The 20,196-nt window shown below is 54.8% G+C and overlaps 1 protein-coding gene across 1 annotated transcript; it reads right to left on the bottom strand.

Annotated features, from left to right (window-relative positions):
- Positions 1–207: 207 nt before the first annotated feature.
- BCKDHA (branched chain keto acid dehydrogenase E1 subunit alpha) lies at positions 208–20,153 on the bottom strand. Its single transcript, XM_069456894.1, has 10 exons — positions 20,134–20,153; positions 19,750–19,903; positions 11,305–11,487; positions 11,112–11,198; positions 7,154–7,262; positions 4,412–4,573; positions 2,094–2,300; positions 1,733–1,874; positions 1,350–1,521; positions 208–759 (listed from the first exon to the last, which is right to left on the bottom strand). Exons 1-10 carry the CDS (start codon positions 20,151–20,153, stop codon positions 589–591), a joined length of 1,407 nt encoding a protein of 468 aa, XP_069312995.1. The 3' UTR covers positions 208–588.
- Positions 20,154–20,196: the final 43 nt, after the last annotated feature.

The following is a 20,196-nucleotide window of genomic DNA, read 5'->3' as shown; positions in this document are numbered from 1 at the left end:
GAGACCAACTCTGGAGGACCCCCACCCCCACCCTGTCTGCTGGAGCTGACTCTGCAGCTTGCGAAAGTTTCCAGGGGAAGCAGTTATCGCAACCGCCTCGGCCTCATTCATGTAAAGTGGAAAGGCTGGGGCTGGTCCTAAATCCGTCTTGCTAAACTCCCCCCACACCCGCAAACTCCAGGAAACAGAGGCCAGAGGTGGAACGGAGCCAGATGCAGAGGCAGTTTATTCACCATCTCTGCTGACCACCGCGCACGCTCAGCAGCTTTCACAGGCTGCCTGCCATGCCCACCCCAAACCCAGGGGCCACTAGGCCTGCAGACGCCCTCACCCAGCCTGGGAGGCACGGTAGCAACAGGTGAACAGGGGCTGACAGCCTCAGCAACAGCTTCACACACTGCCACCCCTGAATGTAACAGCCTGGAGGGGCAGGACTGGGGAGTGGGAGCCACCTGTTACGGTCTCAGGTGCCACCTGGTCCCTGCGTATTCAGACGGAGCTGGCTGGGGAAGGGGCAGCGTCCTGCCAGCTCTCCAGGGGCTGCCTCGCTGGGTGGCTGAAGGTGGGTGGGGGTAGAGTGACCGGGCCTCACTTCTCAAAGTGGTCCAGGGGGTAGTGCTCCCCATAGGTCTGCAGGTGACGGGCCAGGGACTCCTGCTGCTTGCGGAGCTGAGCAGGCATCTCTTGATACACGTCTGAGAAGAGCAGGTTGGGGTTGGGCTTCAGCTTCTGCTCAGCCTGCTCAAAGGCCTCCATCACCTGTGGGGACACAGGACGGTGGTCGGACAGCTCCTCCCACCCAGGGCCCTCCCTCCTCCTGTGGGACCTTGGCAAGGGGCTCTGAGCTTTCGTGTTCCCATCTGGACGAGGAAGATGGTCGTCATCATGGGGGTGTAACAAACACACCCAGACCCCAGCATCTGCATCCTTGGCAGGGACCAGGCACTGAACTAATTGTGGGGTTCATTTAAGGTTCTCAGTGGCCCCAAGAAGTAGGCAGCTGAGAAATGAGGAAACTGAGGCACAGAGAAGAGAAGGGACTTGCCCACAGTGAAGTAGTCAGGGGCAGAGCCAGGACACAGGGTGCTGCCTGACCCGAGGATCTGCCCTTCCCGCTGGGCTGCACTGCCCCAGGCTGACTGGGGGCGGGGCACGTGCGCTCCCCATGGATGAAGCCACCCGATCCTCAGACCCCCTTCTGAAATGGGCACTACCACCGTCCCCCTCAGAGACGAGGAAACTGAAAACAAGTTGCCAAGGACACCTGCGAGGACACAAGTGGCCCGGCCCAGAGTTCCCCAGGCTGCAGCAGCACCCCCAGCACACCCCCAGGCAGGCCCAGCCCTCACCCTCTTGCGGGTCTGCTTCCTCCAGGCCTTCTCCTGCTCATCGTCCCACCAGCCTCGGCCCAGCAGGTAGCGCCTCAGCCGGGAGATGGGGTGGTCCTGCTTGTCCCAGTAATTGACCTCGTCCACAGAGCGGTAGGCAGAGCTGTCATCACTGGTGCTGTGGTGCCCGATCCTGCCCGGGGGGGGGGGGGGGGGGGGGTGTCAAGGTCAACGTGGAGCCCCCTGGAGAGGGGGACGGAGTGGGAGGAAGGGACCAGGGAGGAAGGGGTGGGAGTGGAATAACAGTAAGGAAGGGACGTGGTACGGGGCAATGAGGCATGTTCTGTGGAAGGACATGAGGAAGATGCTAAGGTGCTAGCAGAGCCGTGGGGACAGGCAGGCACCTGTAGGTCATGGCCTCGATGAGGAAGGGCTGGTTCTCCGCAACAGCCCGCCGCCGGGCCTCCTTTGTGGCGTTGTACACGGCGAACACATCGTTGCCGTCCACGCGGATGGAAATGAGGCCGTACCCAGGGCCTCGAGCCGCTGTGGGGACAGAGGGGAAGCAGTCAGGCCAGGGCACAGGTGAGGAAAAGGCACAGGGCCGGGAGGGAAGGAGCAGCGGGAGCGGGAGGGAAAGAAGGCAGAGTGAGAACAGGAGAGGAAGACAAACAGGTGCCAGACCCCACGGGGCCAGGGGGTTGGGGGACTGCGGAGTAGCGGACGTGATAAGGGTGGGTGGGGAGTGACCAGCAGGGCCCGTACCAATGCCGTCCCCACGGTACTGCTCGGAGGTGGGCGTGGAGATGGCGTAACCGTTGTTCCGGCAGAAGAAGATGATGGGGCACTCAAGCGTGGCGGCAAAGTTGAAGCCAGCATGGGCGTCCCCCTCACTAGCTGCTCCCTCGCCGAAGTAACAGATGACGACCCTGTTGGCATTGGCCCGCTTGGCTGCATAGGCCGCCCCCACCGCTGCAGGGGAGGAGGGCGGTGAGCAGCAGAAATGGGCATCCACGCACCCCAGCCCGGGCTCTGGGGCTCAGGCCGCTGTCGTCAAGCTCCGGGAGGAAAGAAAACCCCGGACCTGACGTTGCCGCAGCACCTGCCCAAACCTGTCTTCTCCCCGTCAGCTGACTGCAGCTCCATCCTCCCCGCGGCTGAGGCCAAAAACTTCAGCAGCATCTCCAACTGCAAATTTTCTTTTCTCTTTTTTTGAGACAGTCTCACTCTGTCGCCCGGGCTAGAATGCCATGGTGTCAGCCTAGCTCACAGCAACCTCAAACTCCTGGGCTCAAGCGATCCTCCTGCCTCAGCCTCCCCAGTAGCTGGGACTACAGGCATGTGCCACCGTGCCCGGCTAATTTTTTCTATTTTTAGTAGAGACGGGGTCTCGCTCTTGCTCAGGCTGGTCTCGAACTCCTGACCTCAAGCGATCCGCCCACCTCGGCCTCCCAGAGTGCTAGGATTACAGGCGTGAGCCACTGCACCCGGCCCTCCAACTCCAAATTTTCTGTCATTCCCCACGTCTACTCCACACCACGCTGGTCAAGCCACCATCACTTCTCACCTAAGTTACAGAACAGCCTCCTCACAGGCCCCCAGTACTCCCAGCCGCTCTGCACGGGGCAGCCAGAGGAGTCTGCTGCCCCGTGGGCCAGGCCAACTCTTCCACAGCAGACCCCTCCCACCCCATGGCCCCCGGCTCCCGTTCCATTCTGGGTAGAAGTCCAAGTCCCTGCCCCACCCGACCTGCACAATCTGCACCCACCCCCGACCCCTTGGACTTTACCTCCAGCCACCCTCCACACCTGTTCACTCCACACCTGCCCTGCAGGTGCCTCCCTGCTTCTCAAACACATCGAGCTTGCACCTGTCTCCAGACAGCCACGTGGCTCCCTCCCTCGCCTCCTCTGGTTCCTGCTTCAGTGTCACCTTGCAGTGATGGCCCCCACCCACCCAGCACACGCCACGCCCTCCTCGCTGGCTTGGCTGTTCCCACAGGGCTCACCAGCCCTGACACACTCCAGGCGTCACTTCACCTTACTTACCGTCTGTCTCCCCACAGTGGCAGCACCAGGAGGACGGAGGTTGTGTCTTTTTTGTTCACTGCACCTAGCGCGGTGCCCGGCATGCTGCAGGGACTCTGCACATTTGCCAGTGAGTGACTTAGCGGGCACCCACACGGAAGGCTGGAGCAAGGCCCAGCCCTTATGGAAACGCTTTAGCTCAAACGCCCCTCCTCTGAGAAGCTTCCCTGCCCACTGCCCACCTAAGACACCTGAACTGCTCCTGGTTCCCAAACAGAACAAGCCAAGGTGGAGCCTCCCGCTGTGCCGCGCACACTCTGAGGGCTGCGAAGAGCCTGCGCCGACCCTCAACCAGACTGCAGGCCCCAGAGGGTGCAGAGCGGGGACAGGGCGATTCCTTGGTCTCACATTGTGTGGGCGCAGACCTGGCACCTGCTGGGTCTGCTTCCCAAACAAGCCCCGTTTAATAGAAGGGGCTTCAGGGCACCCAGGGTAAGCTTCAGAGGAGTTTGCTTGACCCTGAGGATGGAGGAAGACAAGAGTGAGGGCCCAGAGCCCAGGCTCTGCACTGACACGTCCCTGGTGTGAGTTCCTGCTCCTCTCTCCCTGCCACGTGACCTTTACCAAGTGCCTTCCATCTTGGACTTCAATTTCTAGCTCTTTAAAATAGGAACAAGAGTAAATATTAACGTTTACCCCTCTGGCCACAGCGAGTGTCCTGAGACAATGATCGCGAAGCAGCAGCACAGTGCCTGGGCCCTGGTGCACACCCATGAACACACTGGATGTGTTCCTGAGCAGAGAAATGGGCCGGGCACAGCTGGGAAACGCAGAGTGTGGCCATGCAGGTTCAAAGCTGCGGAACAGGCTGGGGAGACCAGCAGAGTCTCCCTTTGAAGGGTCCCAGACAAGAGGCATAAACAGAGTCTGGAGCAAAGAACAGGCCTCTGATTGGCACCGGCCCAGCAGCCCCTCAGAAGGGAGGGAAAGACACTGAGTCCTGGACGGGGTGTGACACTGGCCTGCACGTACAAGGCCCAGGGCACGCGTCCTCACCCTGAGGGATCTGCGTGGCCAGTGGAGAGGAGATGGTGACGAAGTGGCGTTCCTTGCAACCGTAGTGGACAGGCATCTGGCGCCCCTTGCCCGGGTCACTCACGTTGCCGTAGCACTGGGCCATGAACAGTTCCAGGGGGTAGTCCCGGTACATCAGCACACCTAGGAGGGGAGGAGGGAGTGGTGAGCCGGCTGGGCAGTGCAGGGGTCAGACCAAGCCCGTGGGAGACCCAGGGTGAGCCCCCTGCCACCAGGGCTTCCAGTTCCCTGTCTGTACAAGGGAGCTGGACTCGAGCAGAGAAGGCAAACGTGGATGCTGTTCACGGAGACCGGGCAGGTGCCAGAGACCCAGGACCTGGCGGGCAGACTGGAAAGCACCGGCCTGGCTGAGGAGCAAGGCTGATGTTCAGGCCACTGACCGCTGCTCGGGGAGGCCAGATAATCCAGTTTTTCAAAAGAAAGCAAAAATGGCCTTTTTCTTTCTTTCTTTTAATGAGAAACTGCCTAGTATTCAAGTGTTTTCAACTAATTCAATTACTTTTTAAAAATCATCACCATAAACCAGATAAAAGTATAGGCCACTAATTCATTCACAGCTGCTGGACTAGAGAGGAAATATTCTGATTTGTCACAGCAGTCAAACGCTTTGTTTTCTTCAAACAAAACCTCGGGTGGACGCCCACCTCATCAGCAAAGGGAACCGCTCTGGGGACCACTCTGCTAAGTCGGAAGACAACAGGGAGTTTGTGATTGTCCTAGGACAAGCTACAACCCCCTTTGCCCCACAGGAAAAGGGGGGCAATCCTCGCACCCAAGCCTTAGCCGTGGATCAGTGACGTCCCCTGCAAGCACTCTGAGAACAGGAGCATGACATAGAAGCAGCTGTCTGTGGCTTCCAGTGGTTTCCAAACCCTTTCTTTACTGCAGAACCCTTTCTTCGGAATAAAATTTAATGGGGATCACATTACACAGTGGTCAGATTTTATGCAAGGGCTGCACATCTTCCCTGAACAACAATCACAAATATGAAGATAACACTATGTGCCAAGGACCATCCTGAGCACTTTTCGTAGAGTAACCCGGTTAATCCTCACAACCACCCTGTGGAGCAGGTGGGATTATCCTCCCTGCTTGGGCTGCCGTATGGGGCTCCACGTCACACAGCTACGAAGTGGCAGAGACGGGAGCTGGCCTAAGGCAAAATGCACACAACTCCTGATGAGCCTGAGAAAGGCAAGCGCGGAGTGTTTCCCAGCTGAAGGGGCGCCACGTGAGACATCAAAATAAACACAGCTCAGTACTGCGTGGACAATCGGCTTTGGAATGATACACTTCCTGAAGTCTTAGTGAGGGTGGAAGGTGTTCGGTGTTACTTCAACATTCACCTTTAACGTAGGTTTATTAGTATTTTTGTCACATGCTTTTGAATTGACATAATACAAATTCACATAAAACGTGGTCACACCACATATACGACAGACAGTGAGGCGGCGCTCTGGATGGAGAGAGAAAGGGGGCCGTGTGGCCGGTCAGAGAAGGTCCAAGATACTGACACGACATCTTGAAATTGGGCTTTCTCAGAACGTGACCCTGGGTACCGGACAGGGGCAGAGGAAGCGTTAAAAGTTCAGACTCGTGGCCCCTATGCCCAGGGGACGCTGACTTGTACCAGGAAACTACAGGTCCGGCACCAATAACCATCCCTCAAACACCCGACTCGCTGCTCCCTGGGTAACTCCTTCGCTCCCAGGCACGCGTTAGTGTTCCTCAGTTTCCTTCATTCCTGTTCCTCGATCCTTCTCTCCTTTCATTCATTCAATCAGCTCCCCAGCCAGGGCCTGCCAGGCTCCCCGATCTCGCACCGTGCTTAGGTCTACACAGGCCCTCCTACCTGCTCCCGCTCCCTAAAGGACAGCAACTGAAGCCAGCAGAGGCCCGCACCGCGTGGACAGGGTCCACGGCACACTCACACCCCAGCTCGGCCTGGCCTCGCTGCATCCTCCCAGAAACCCCTCAGTGCAGGTGCCACCGTGATCCCACTTCCGGAGAGGGGAAACTGGGGCTCAGAACTGGTCTGCCCAAAACCCGACAACTGCTAATGAGTGGTTAAGGGCACAGGCTCTTTTTTAAAAAATTATTATGGGTACATAATAGTTGTACATCTTTACAGGGTCCATGCGATGTTTTGATGCAGCCATGCAATGTGAATTAATCAAAGCGGGGTAACTGGGGTGTCCATCACCGCAGGCATTTATCATTTCTTTGTGTTAGGAACGTTCCGATCCCACTCTTTTAGTTATTTTAAAGTACACCCTAACTTATGTTGATCGTAGTCACTTTGTTGTGCTATCAAATATTGTTCATTCTATCTAACTATCTATCTATCTGCATTTTGCACCCATTAAGCATCCCCACTATATCCCCCCTCCCTGCTACCCTCCCCACCTCTGGTACCTGTCATTCTACTCTCTGTCTCCGTGAGAGCGACTGTTTTTAATATTTAGCTCCCACAGGAGTGAGAACAAGGAGCACATCATAGGCTCTTAACCCTACACTTCCTGGCCTTCAGAGCGAAATCTGACCCCTCCAAAGTCCTGTCCCTGGCTTGCCTCTTCCTTGCTCAGAAAGTTCTTCCAGCTCCTTAGACCTTCCTGGCACTATGCTGCTCCTGGAAGACCATTCGGGGTAACTAAAATGTGCACCTCAACAGGGAACACAGGGCCAATCCACGGACAGACGCACCTGCCTCCCGGTACTGGCCAAAAACCAGGTCGGTGGCATCCAGGGCCGCTGCGCTCCCCACGTGCGTCCCCTCCTCGCCATAGTTGGTCATGTAGAAGGAGATCCGGCCCTGGGGGTGGAAGGGGGCCCAGAGGCCCAAGCTTGGTTACGCTGGGCAACGACAGAGAACCATCCAAATCCTGCCTAACTCCCGATGACTCTATTCATTAACAGAGTCTTCCTGAAGGCCAGCTCTGGGCCAGGCTGCACTAGGGTTCCTGCCTTCATGGAGGAACTGTCAGGTTGGTTACAGCCAGAGCGATCGGGTCTCTGGGATGTGAACCCAGAGGAGATGCCCATCCCACCACGGGAAAACATCAGGGAAAACTGCCTGGGCTCAGCAAAGGAGGGCCGGGTGGGGGACTCCAGATGGAGGGAACAGTAAACACCGCGAAGCCAGAAGGGCTGAGACACAAAGTGGGAGGGGTGGGGACGATGAGGCGGGAGACGGAGGCAGCACCCAGAAAATGCAGAACTATGCATCAGCTTCACGCTGAGAACAGCGGAAATCCACTGACCGTCCTCCTCAAGGGAGCAATGTGGTCAGACACGCGTTTTAGAAACCTCTCTGAGGCTGCCGTGCGGGAAATGGATGGAGGAGACAAGGCTAATTGCAGCAAACTCGGACAGCAGGGGCGGTGGCCGGGCATGACAGCAGTGGGAGGCCAGAGAGGAGCAGACGGACGAGCTTAAGCAGCTGAGTCAGCAGTGCGAGGGGCGCAGACCCTGCCACCTGGCCACACCGGGCCCAGGCCAGCTTCCGTCACCCACATCCCCAACGCAAGCCTGGAAAAGACACACACTCAGGTTCCCAGCCTCTCTTGCAGCCAGAGGTGGCTATGGGACATAGTTTTAGCTAGAGACTCCAGTGGAAGTCCGCTTTTGCCTTCTGGATAAAAGGGAGCACCGTGGCTGGTGCCAGCCCTGCCCCCAGTCCCTTCTTCCTGCCTTGCACGAAGCCATAAAGCCTGGACCCGCAGCGGCCCTCTTGTGAACACGAGGCAACAAGCACAGGATGGAAGCCAACTCGCCAACAACAGAGAAGCAGAAAGAGAGGAGGGGTCCGGGCCCTGGATGGTGCCGCTGAGCAGCTGAAGGTCTCTACAGAAATACTTTGGGCCAGGGGGAACCAGGGAGAGCGATGGGGCGATGGTCGGGTGGGCAGGGAGGAGAAAAGGATGAGATGCGGGATTCCAGCGTGGGCGGATGGGGGGATGGTGGTGCCCTTCACTGAGAAAGGGACTAGGGAGGAAGGCGCCAAGGTCAAGTTCGGACAGGCTGTTTGCTAGGAACATCCACCAGGGCGAGGAGCCAGATGGATCTAGGACTCTGACAAGCCGTCTGGCGGGAGAGCTGGGGAAGCCCTAGGACACAGACAGCAGTGAGGTCACCCAGAGCCATATGCAAAGTGAAACAAAGCAAGCCTGGACAGCGCTCTAAGGGACACCCGTGGCCAGTCCTCCTCGGGGCTCAGCAGTGCCCTCCTCCACGAGTTCCACAGGCCTGGTTTTGCAGCTACTGTGGGGAACTCAATGAATACGTGCTTTCTTCCAAGTGGGGAGAGCCAATTAAAAGCTAATTGACCTTCCAGTGCCAAGTGCGTGGGTGGCTGCTGGGTGAGAGGACCTGGCAGGGCTGTCGAGGTTAGCGTGAGGAGGAGCCTGAGACCGGCCCCAGAGGAAACAGGGCTTGGGCTGGCGGCAGAGGCTGTCCCCCTGCCTCTCAGTCAACAGAGATCTCATCCGCCACAGGCAGCACCTGCCTGGACTAAAAGACTCCATTTCTCAGTCTCCCTTGCAGCTAGGAGTGACCCATGAAATGTAAGCATATGTTGGGTGGGACTACCTGGAAAGTTCTATACAAGTGGGGATGGGGAGATAGCGGGGATGTACCACGTCTGACCTTCCACTTTCTACTTCCTGCCTGGAATGAGACGTGATGGAGGGAGGCCTAGCAGCCATTTGGACCATGAGGGGACCTGGAGAAGATAGAAGCCAACGCTTTGAACAGCAGATCTAAACAATGAAAGGAGACTGGTGTCCAATGACATCAGGGTGCCACCACACCAGCCCCAGACCACCTATCTCCAGATTTATTTTATCTTAGAGAAGAAACTACTCATCTGCTTAAGCTACTGCTTTTATTTGTAACGGTTTTTATTTTTTGAGTGGGAAGGGGATCTGTGACTTATAGCTAAACATAATCCCAATAGATTGAACCATGATGGATGAGGTGATCTTACTGAGAGCTTCCTGATGTCACCCAATAGGCAAGTGACCGTACATGCTGGGACTCACAGAAGCCCTACCCCTATCCTACAGGGTGGGTTCCATCATTGGCTCCATTTTTTAATACAGTCAGGAAACTGAGGCAAAGACAAGACAAACCGCCTGCCCAAAGTCACAGCTGCAATTGGACCGAATTCTATCAGGTTCCAAAGCCCCGTCTGTGCAGCCCACGCAGGTGCAGGAAGGAGGCTGTGCACGCAGGAGTGGGTGGCCTGGCACTGGGGCTGCGGAGAAGGGAGCAGAGAGCACCAAGCCATGGAGGAACAGGGAGCAGGGTGGTCGGGAGGGGCAAGACTTGATTCTATGTAGAGTGGGAGCCCAGGGACGTTTGTGGGCTGGGTGGAGATGCCACCCTAACTTGGGGAACCCATACACAGGGTTCCTGTGAGTGGGAAAGCCCGAGAGTGGGCTGCCCACCCAAATCCGCTAAGTGTCCAAGCAGGATCACCTGGGGGCTTGACACAAATGCAGACTCCCACGGCCAGCCCTCTTCTGACCCAGCAGGCGTGGCAGACATCTGAGGCTTCCTGCCAACATGCTTGTCTGATAGGAGCTCCTGCTCCTGCTCTCCACTTCTGCGGCCTGGGAGGGATGGGGTCTACTCCTCCACTCTCTCGGTTCCTGGGGGTGGGCACATGGCCCGGGCATGGACAATCTGTCACCAACCTATGACCAAAGCTTGGCCAGTGAGCACCAGCCCTGGGCCTTCTGCTGGAACATTAGGGACCATTCTCTTTCCAATGCTAAGTGGGAAAGATAATAACCACAAGGTTGGTAGGATCATCACAAATAATAATAGCTAATATTTATTGAGTGCTGGCTAAACGCCAGTTCGCTGCTCCTAAGGTCACCACATATGCCACTATCGAGCCTCATGACAACCTCAAGAGGTAAATGCAGACAAGAAAACTGAAGCACTGAGACGTTAAGCGACTTTCCCAGGGCCACAGAGCTAGAAACGGGCACAGCAAGGACTCTGATCTTCCAGACTTGCTTCAGCACCTACACCCTGAACCCTTTCTTTCCGCCACCTCCCCATGAGCCAGGAGCTGCCAGAGACCACTGCCGCTTGACAACGAAGAAAGCCACAGCAAAAGAGAACAACAAAGACACACGGAAAACAAGAAGGTCTGATAACATCTGATAACCACAGCCCCCTGGATCCAGCTGTGCCTGAAAACAAGCCCCCAGACTGCAACTGAGTCAATATATTTCCTTATTTGTGGACACTGGTTTGACTGGATCTTTGTCCCTGATACTAAGACTTCTGAGGACCACAACACATTTGACATGGGCCGAGGGGTCCCTCGGGCACTCCAGGAAGCACTGCGGGCCCACCCTGTTTCTCAGGACTGTGAGCTCCCAGGAGCAAGGGCCATCGGCCTTGTCCTCCCTACCTTCTCCCAGCACAGGTAGCCCCTGTCAGGCGCACAGCAGGTGTCTTTAGTGATCAGGGCCATCCTTCCGCCCTTGGGCAGGACCCCTCCCACTCTTCCTCCACAGCCCCGGGGAACTCTAAGGCCAAAGAAGGATTTCTCCTCCTTGGGAGCTGTCCTTTGGCCCAAACACAGGTAGGGGGACCTCAGGTAATCCCAAACTCCCCCCTGGGTCCCCGGCCTGTCCCTACGCACCTGCCGCTGAGACTCATAGAGGATGCGGTCCATGGTGTTAAGCAGCGTCATGCTCTTGTAGAACTTCAGGACTTTCTCCTGGGGCAGCTACAGATGGAGGCACAGACAGACGTGGGGCAGTTGGGACGAGAGAGGAAACAGGCAAGAGGCCTGGGCACGAGGGGCACGGGAAGGGGGGGAGGCAGCCTCTCACATGGGGATCCTCGCTGGGGTTGATGATCTGGCCCTGCCGGTCCATGACGCGGTAGATGGGGATTCCAGAGATGACATTGGGCTGGATGAATTCAAGTTTGTCTACAAACTCTGCCGAGGCCCCTGGGAACTGAGGCTTGTCCTCCAGAGACGAGAACTGCTGCTGCTGCTGCCTGTGGGGGTGCTGGGGAGAGGGGTGGAGGAGACACCCTGTCAGGAGCAGCGCTGAGGTTCCTGCCGCCTCGATCCCGGCAGCAGGAGGGACGGGTGGGTAAGGCTCCGGCGTCTGACTCACATTGTGACACCTTGGGCTAGTTATTAAATTTCTGTGTCTCCGTTTCCTCACCTGAAAAACTGGGATGATAACAGTAACATCTATCCCACAGGGCTGCTGTAAGATTACATGACTCAATACAGTGGCAGGTAGCTCAGGAAGTGGTGGCTACTGTCACCCTCATTACACAGGCCCAAACTCTCCACCCCGACTTCAAGGCCTCCCCCATCTGGCCACAGATGCCCCCTCCTCTGTGTCCCATTGCCACCCTAGGCACACACACCCTGCACAGTGTCCTCGAGGCAGCCAGCCGGGCCCTTACCGACCCCTATACCGCACACCACGGAGGCCACCCAGAATAGAGCTGCTCAGAGCTCTCAAGAGTCAGACTGCCTGGGTTCAAATCCCTTATGGGGTGACATGGAAAGTGACTTCCCCTCTTCATATGTGTCCTTCCTCATCTGTAAAATGGAGGACACCCCGTGGAAATATTGTGAGGTTTAAGTTACATAGATCATGCATATAACATGTTCAGCAGAGGATCTGTAAGCCATATAGCAAATACTCAAAAAAATGTTGGCCATTATTTCTACCACCCGTCCCTGCCCTCACTCCGTGAGGCCAGGTAGCCTTGAACTGACCTAAGTGTCGTGACTGTGTGCCAGGCACAATCTCACCGAGTCCCCAGGGAATCTGTGCGGCAGGATTAATTCGCTGCTGCCCGAGTAGAAGGCCTCTTCCCCCACCACCTGGCAAACTGCTGTACACACTCCAGTGCCTTCCACCCCTGTCCCAGCTCCCCGTGCAAGCCTAGACTGACTCATTCAACAAACATTTGAGCACCTGCCTTGTTCCAAGCCCTCTGCTGGGTTCTGGGGACCTAAGACAGGCAAGACATCTGTCCTTGCCGCCTAGCTGGGACGACAGATGCTGACCAAGTAATGAGGAGGGTGATTCACATCATCCTGTGGCAGAGGGGAAAGGGGGTAAGGCTTCCCTTGGAAAGTGATGCTAGAGCTGAGACCTAAAGGACAGAGGAGTCAGGGGAACAGCATTCTACGCAAGGGGAACAGAACATGCAAAAGACAAGAGTGATGAATGGCAGGAGGAGCCCAGAGTGGCAGTGAGGCCATCGCACCACCTCAAGGGCTGGGAAAGCCCAGGAGATCTAACAGAAGTGAAGTCCTAAATGCTCAACAGGATGTGGGCCATTTAGAATTCTTAGCTCTTGAGCAAGGCAGTCTTGAACCAGCCTAAGTACTGTAACAGCTTCCCTTTACGAAGCACCTGCGCTGCGCGCCAGGCTGAGTTTTGCTACACAACCTCACTGAGTCCTCAGAGGACCTACGAGGTGGGATTATTTGCTACTGCACCTGAGTAGACAAGGAAGCCAAGGCTTGGGGAGGTGCTAAAATAACCTGCACCAGGCCAGCACACACCCACACACACACATTACATCAGGACTGGGCTTCAGACATGGGCAGAGCTGAGATTCAGACCCCAAATCCATGCTCCTAACCCCAACTGCCACTGTTGGCCCCGTTTCCACACATCTGCATCTTTTCTTCCCAACATGCCCCGGATTCTCTGTAAGTCAGTAATTGTGGTTTCACTTCCAACAGGAGTTCAAGAAGGGCAAGGTGTGCTACCAGCTGGATCTCACACGTGGGTGCTCAAGTGCGTCCTCTCCAACTCCCCCCTTTAATTGCAGTGAACAAGCTGTCCAAGGTTCCAGTGGGGTAGAGTGTTACGTGCGTGCGTTTATCTGTGTTGTGGCTATGAAGAAATCACACTCCCAGCGGCAGGGCAGGCTCAGGCCTGATGACAGCAGAGCAGGCCTCCCCTCCCCTGCGAGGAAGAAACCGCTGGCCCCTTGTACACTGTGCTTCCCCCTCTGAGCACTCGGCACAGCTGGACCTTCACCTCTCTCTAGAAGATTCCTTTGTCTTGGGTCTGTCTCCCACACGCACAAGTTCTAGGAGTGTAGGGACAGTGGCCAGGTTGGCTTACACAGCAGGCATTCAGTAGGTAATGACTGAATAAACACATGAATGAGTGGTTCAGTTCACTGGCTCTGGAGTCAAACTGACCTGGGTTCCAATTCCTTAGCTCCCTGCGTGGTTCTCCACAAAACACATTCTCTGCAAAACACATTCATCTCCCTGAATTTCCGCATCTGTGAAAAGGCTGCAGCGAGCTGTATGGAAAGTTCCTAAGATAATGCACACAGGCCTGGGACATATTACATGCTCAAAAATTGGTAGAAGGGGCCGGGTGGCTCATGTCTGTAATCCTAGCACTTTGGGAGCCAAGGGAGGAGGACAGCTGAGGCCAGGAGTTCGAGACCAGCCTAAGCAATACAGCAAGACCCCTGTCTCTACAAAAAAATAGAAAAATTAGCCGGGCATGGTGGCGCATGCCTATAGTCCCAGCTACCCGGGAGGCTGAGGCAGGAGGATTGCTTGCGCCCAGGAGTTTGAGGTTGCTGTGAGCTAGGGTGACACCATGGCACTCTAGCCCGGGCAACAAAGCAAGACTTTTGTCTCAAAAAAAAAAAACAAAAACTGACTGTACCTTAAACTGGATTCTAAAACTAAACCTTGGCCCCAGCAGGCACTCCAGAGAGGAACACTGAGGCACGGGGGAGACAACGTGCCAATATGCCAACAGAACAGGACTGAAGGCTTGAGTTGGTGGAATGGCACTAGGAGGGGGCCAGCAGGGGTCAGGAGAGGGCTGTCTGCCTCTGAAGACTGGAGGCTCCCATCAGGACCCCCGGTGTGCTCCATATACTGGAGCTGGGCCTGAGCTGGGCCTTCCTCCCCGTTTCCTGGGTCTGTGGACATGACGGCAGCCCCCACCCCCAGGGCCACCGCACTGACTGAATAAGCAAAGGGCTCAGCCTGGTCCTGAGGAAATGCCCCAGTAATGGGACTGGGTGGTCAAATGCCTGCAGAGGAAGGATGTGACTCCACCCATTTTTTCTTCTGTTTTGGGAGCGGGGCTGTCCCGGTGGCCAGTGTTACAATGGCAGAGGCTGCACAGATCCACACAAAGCTTTCAAGGCACATCCTCTCCCGCCACACAGGAAGCACTGCCTGCCTGTTCTGGATGGCCTGGTCTGCCCAGAAGCACTGGGGTGGCCCTGGGGGGTCAATCCCTAAGGCGCCGTGGTTGAGGGCAAGGACTGCAAGCAGACACCACCTCGTGGTTGTGTCACTCAAACTCCCTGAGCTCCGGCTTCCTGCTGTGCACACTGAGGGTGGAATGAAGACCTACCTCACGGGTTGTCACCTATACACAGGCTGCTTAGCCCAGTGCCTGGCACATAATGAATGCTTCATAAATACGAGTAGCTAATAAGTATATTTGACAACTTCTCTTGACAAATTTGCTCCAAGTCAGGCCTGAACTGAAAGGGCTGGAGACAGGGAAGGACAGATGACAAACACTGAACACACATGTTCCAACCGCGAGGGGTCATCTCAGTGCAGGCCAGCTAGCACAGTGGCTGACCACAGGGCGGGTGGGATGATGGGCTCTACAGCTAAACTGCTAGTGTTCCAGTCCTGGTTCTGTTCCTTTCCAGCCATGCAGTGTTGGACAGGAGCCAGTCTCCCCGAGCTGCGTTCCCTCTTGGAGGCAGTATCTACCTCACAGGCTTATGGAGAGGTGGGTAAAGCAGCCCTGGGAGGAACATCCGCTAGCTAGTATCAGATGGGGCACCGGGAAAAGAGTGGTGGAGGAGGAGGAGTTGGGCCAAGGCCTGCCGGACAGGCAGGGGTGAGCCGGGAAAAGGCCAGGGGTTAGAACACATCAGGCCCAGGGAACAACAAAGGCTCTGAGGCAGGAGAGGGAGGATACTGAAGACCAACACACCTGAGCAGGTTAACAAGAATAACCACATGCCTACGTGCTCACTTCGCCTACACGGCATCCAGGTGAGGCAGGCGTTATTACCACACCTCCAACAAAGAGAAGAAAGTGAGGCTCAGACGGGTTAAGTGACTTGTCCAGAGCCACAGAGATCCTGAGTGGCCACGCCAGCACGTACAGCCAGGCGGCCTGACCACTACTGCCGGGAGAGGCAGGAAGAAAGCTCAGGTCCAGAGAATGGCAGGCTTTGTGGACGGTGCCAGTTAACTCCGAGTCTTCAGTATCTAAGACAGCAAAAGCCACCCAATCGTGCTCTCTCCGAACCTCTGAGGCACTCTGCCCTCAAACAAAGCAGAGAGCTGAGCCTCCTCTTCCCCGGCTATCTGGCTAGGAAAGGCGATATGAAAATGAGTCAGGCTCAGGGGCCCAGGGGCTTTGGCAGCACTAGGCACTGAAGGTGTAAAGCCCCAAGGGAGGGCATTTCCCTGACCAGATTTACTGTCCCTAGTTTACAGAAACTCTCATTTCTTGAGCCCTTACTCAGTGCTCAGTATATGTAGTAAGTGCTTCCTAAGAACCACTTTCTTGGCCAGGCACGGTGGCTCATGCCTGTAATCCCAGTACTTTGGGAGGCAGGATTGCTAGAGGCCAGGAGTTCAATACCAGCCTTTGAAACATTGTGAGAGTCTCATCTCTATAAAAAAAATAGCCAGGTGTGCTGGTGCATGCCTGTAGCCCTATCTACTTGGGAGGCTAAGGCGAGAGGGTGGCTTGAGCCCAGGAGTTTGAGGCTGCAGTGAGCTATGATCCTACCACCCCAGCCTGGTGGCGGGGGGCGGGGGAAGGAACCACTTTCTTTAATCCTCACCACAGCTTTCTAAAAGAGGTACTACTACTGTCCCTGTTTTGAAGATCGAGACCTGGTGTTTGCAGTCCAGAAGATTCTCTGTAGAAGTGGCATATCAGCCTTCATCTGAAGGACTTCATGCCTACAAAAGCCTCCAGGTGACAGCAGGCACATCTAAGAAAGGAAAAGATGGTGACTGAGGCTGAAGTGCAGAGAGGAAAGGGGACACTGGGGGCTGAGGGACTCTTCCCAACCTAAGTTCCAACCAGCGCCAACAGCCTGGGCACAGGCTGGTGATACACGCCCATACTGAGCTAAGAAGGATGTTGCCTAAGACTTAAATCTAAGCCCCAACCCTTTTCCTCCTGGCAGCCTGGTACCAGGAAAAGAAAGTGGACTTTGGAATCTACAGCTCTAAGTTCAGACCTTGCCTCTGTAAGCCTCAGTTTCTCTATCTGTAATAGGAGAGTACTACCAGTACAGACCTTACAGTGTGGCTGTATTAAATATAATAATGGATGTGAGTTGGCATTATAAATCATGAAGTGCTTCATGATGTGAAAAATGAGGCTGGGTTTCTTAAAATGTTAGCCAAGGAGATGCACCTATATGATTAGGAGATCAGTAATGACCGTCTCCATCCATCCCACGAGACACACCTACCACTTAGAGATAATGCACAGGGCACCGGAGCCCCCAGACAGCTGCCCCTGAGCAGCTGGGTCGGAGAAATAAAGTGACTGATCATTAGCACAGACTGAGCTCTAGGTGCTCCCTGACTCCCAGCGGGGTAGGGACTTTACTCACCCCACTTGCTGGGGTCAGAGAAGTGAAATGACTTGGCAAACGCCCAGGCCTGGGGTGCTGGCTGAGAAACTGACTCACGTTTCCCAGACAAGCTGAGTTTCCTTCTTCCTCTTCTCCCGGAGCACTAAAACATCTGCTATGACAGCAAGGGAAGGAAGGGACTGGGCAAACGCCTCCAATAAAGTGGGTGGTGACAGGAGACACAAGAAGGCAGGGACAAAGTAAAGCCACCCCATCCCTCCTCCTAACGCCACTTGCCCTGGTAACCCTGGTAATTCAATCCAATCTGTCTGTGACTACACAACCTCCCAACCTTTCCCCCAGGCACTATCTCTTCATCTCCACTTTCATAAAACTGTACCATCTACTATGGCAGCCACCAGCCTCTCGTGGCTATTTAAACTTAAACTCATTAAAATTGACTAATATGGTGGGTGGAACTGACTAACATTAAAACATTGGTTCTTCAGTCCCACTGGCCACATTTAAAGTGTTCAATAGTCACGTGTTGCTCATGGTTACCGACCTGAACAGGACAAATATAAAACATTTCCATTACTGCAAAAAGTTATTTTGGACAGCCCTGGTTTAATGTCTTCTTTGACTAAATGCTACTACCTCTTCCCCCCACTCAAAAAAGCAGTCTCTTTTTTAATCTTAGAAACACAAGTGAGGGGGGAAAAAAACAGTGACTCCAAGAAAATACAAAATTTTAAATATATAGATAAAACGTAGGGACTTCTCCTCCACCACCACCACCCCCCTAAGAAAAAGGAAGGCAACAGGGAGACTGCGCCTGGAGGGAAACAGATTTAATCAGCAACACATGACCTTTCCCTAGCCAGCCCCAGTCCTGCCCAACTCCCACCCCACTTGCCCAGCCAATGGGCTCCTGGGACTGAGATCAGCTGTGGAGCATATGATTCCTCAAAAAAAAAAAAAAAAAAAAAAAGGCAAAAGGGAACAGCCCAAAGGCAGGAGACTGCCTTACCCACTTCCTGCCCTGCTCCTGCAATCCTTCTGTACTCACCTGTGTCAAGGCACCTGTGTCCCTTCCTAGGTACCTATGCTCCACTCCTGGCCCAACTTCTTCATCTTGCCCTACCAGAGCTTCTTCCTACAGATTCCATCTTCCCTTCCTTGACATTAGGGTTTAGAGGATCAGAACCAAGCTCACAAGAACTTGATAAATTTTTCCCCACAGCCTTATCAATCCAAGGCCTCCCTCCCGAGGTCACCTCCTTTCTTCTCCCCATCTCCAAGGTCAGTTTTTGTCCCTTCCCTCCACGCTCACTATCAACAGTGACCAACACTCTTCTTGCCCTTACCATGTGCCAGGTCCAGTTCTTAGCACTTTACATATTAAATTTTCACAATAACTCTATGAGGTGGCCACTGTTAGCATTTTACAGAGAGGAAAATTACACCCAAAAGGTGCAGGCCTTTGCCCAAAGCTACACAACTGGACAGTGGCAGAACAGAGATATGAATCCATGTGGTCTAGCTCCAGAACCCACCCACTTTACTACTTCGTTTTTTTGCTTTTTTTTTTTGAGACTAGAGTCTCCCTCTGTCACCCCAGGTGGAGGGCAGTGGTATCATCATAGCTCACTGCAACCTCAAACTCCTGGGCTCAAGCAATCCTCCTGCCTTGGCCTCCCAAGTAGCTGCGACTACAGGTGCTGGCCACTACACCCAGTTAATTTTTCTATTTTCTGTAGAGATGGGGTCTTGCTCTTGCTCAGGCTGGTCTCGAACCCCAGACCTCAAGCAATCCTCCCTCGTCAGCCTTCCAGAATGCTAGGATTACAGGCGTGAGCACCCAGCCTACTACTCTCTTATCTGTGAAGTTTAGTTCAAGGCTCTTCTGCAGCCCACTGCCTCTCGCCCTAAAAGCAGGGGCTTCCACCTAGATTTTCTGCAGCGTGATCTTGCCCTCAGCACCATCACTTCAAAGGGCCTTTTGACAAGAAACAAAGCTTTCTCAAGTGTTTCTAAGAAATGTGTACAAAGTGCCGTGTCTGGCATTCTCTCCCTCCTTTTCTCCCCTCATTAATTCAGCAAACACTTACTAATTATGTCCTCTGCACAGTGTCCAGAATACATGAAGTTCCTGTCTTGACATTCGGTCAGGAGATACAAGAATTAAACAAGTTTTTTACGCAATCCATTTTAAAATTAGAATTGTGGCAAAGAAGCAAAGAAATGCAGGGTCCTATCAAAGCCCGTGACAAGAATCTGACCTCTCCTTTCTCCTCTTTGAAGAGGATTCTTTACCCAGAAGAATGCCTCCCCTTTACAAAGTCGTTTTCATTCTCCAACTCCTGAGGGGCAAAGTCTCGCCATCCTCCCGTCTCTCCAAGGGACCTCCCCTGGAGATAGACGAAAAACAAATGAGGAACCCCCACCCCTCTTCTCCAAGTCTCCTTCCCTCAGGACACACACAGCAGCTGCCTCGCTGTTCCTCTCCTAAAGAAGTGGAAGTTCTTCCCTTGAGTGTCCTCTCCAAATAGTCTCTCCCAGGCCTTTTTCCTTCCGTGACAGCCCTTCCTTCACACCATGTAGGGGCTCCACGCTCTGAAGATAGCCTTTGCATTACTATTCCCCCTTGAGGAAAATCCGCTGGGGCCCCACGTACTCACAGATCGAGCCAGCCCCCGAGCCCCAGGCCGCCGCAGCGCCAGGAGGGCAGCCTGGCCCAGACCTCGGCTTGGCCCCCAGACCCTGGACGCAGCCACCGCCACCGCCACCGCCATCGCCATCTTAGCCAACAACGACTCGGCGATCCGCCCCCTCCTGCCCCAAACTGGGGCTGCCCCTTCATGAGCCTGACTCAAATGCCGGCGCCAGTCTGACGAGGAGACCACCTTCTTCCCGTCCCGTGGTAGCTAGGATGCATAGAGAGGTGGAGAAGACAATCTATCTTCCCAAAATTTATTCCGATCGCCTCATTCGTAGCTGCTCCTGAAACAGGCAAAGAAGAGGGCAATCTGACAAGAGCCTCAGGGCTTTAGGGTTCGGGGGGCCTTGGGTGGGACGAGGCCATGCCAAGGCCCGCCCCGTCTTCGCTACTGTCCTATGGCTTTGCC

Source organism: Eulemur rufifrons, chromosome 24, assembly GCF_041146395.1.
Source record: "Eulemur rufifrons isolate Redbay chromosome 24, OSU_ERuf_1, whole genome shotgun sequence".
In the NCBI taxonomy this organism is placed as follows: Eukaryota; Metazoa; Chordata; class Mammalia; order Primates; family Lemuridae; genus Eulemur; species Eulemur rufifrons.
This window is presented reverse-complemented; position numbering and strand designations above follow the sequence as displayed.

Excerpts from the sequence above, each read along its gene's own strand:
- BCKDHA (XM_069456894.1), bottom strand. The coding sequence starts at position 20,153 with ATGGCCTCGTCCCACCCAAG. Across the intron at positions 7,263-11,111 it reads TCTATGAGTCTCAGCGGCAG|GGCCGGATCTCCTTCTACAT; the intron begins GTGCGTAGGGAC and ends TTCCACCCCCAG. Across the intron at positions 4,574-7,153 it reads TGGCCAGTACCGGGAGGCAG|GTGTGCTGATGTACCGGGAC; the intron begins GTGCGTCTGTCC and ends CTCCCCTCCTAG.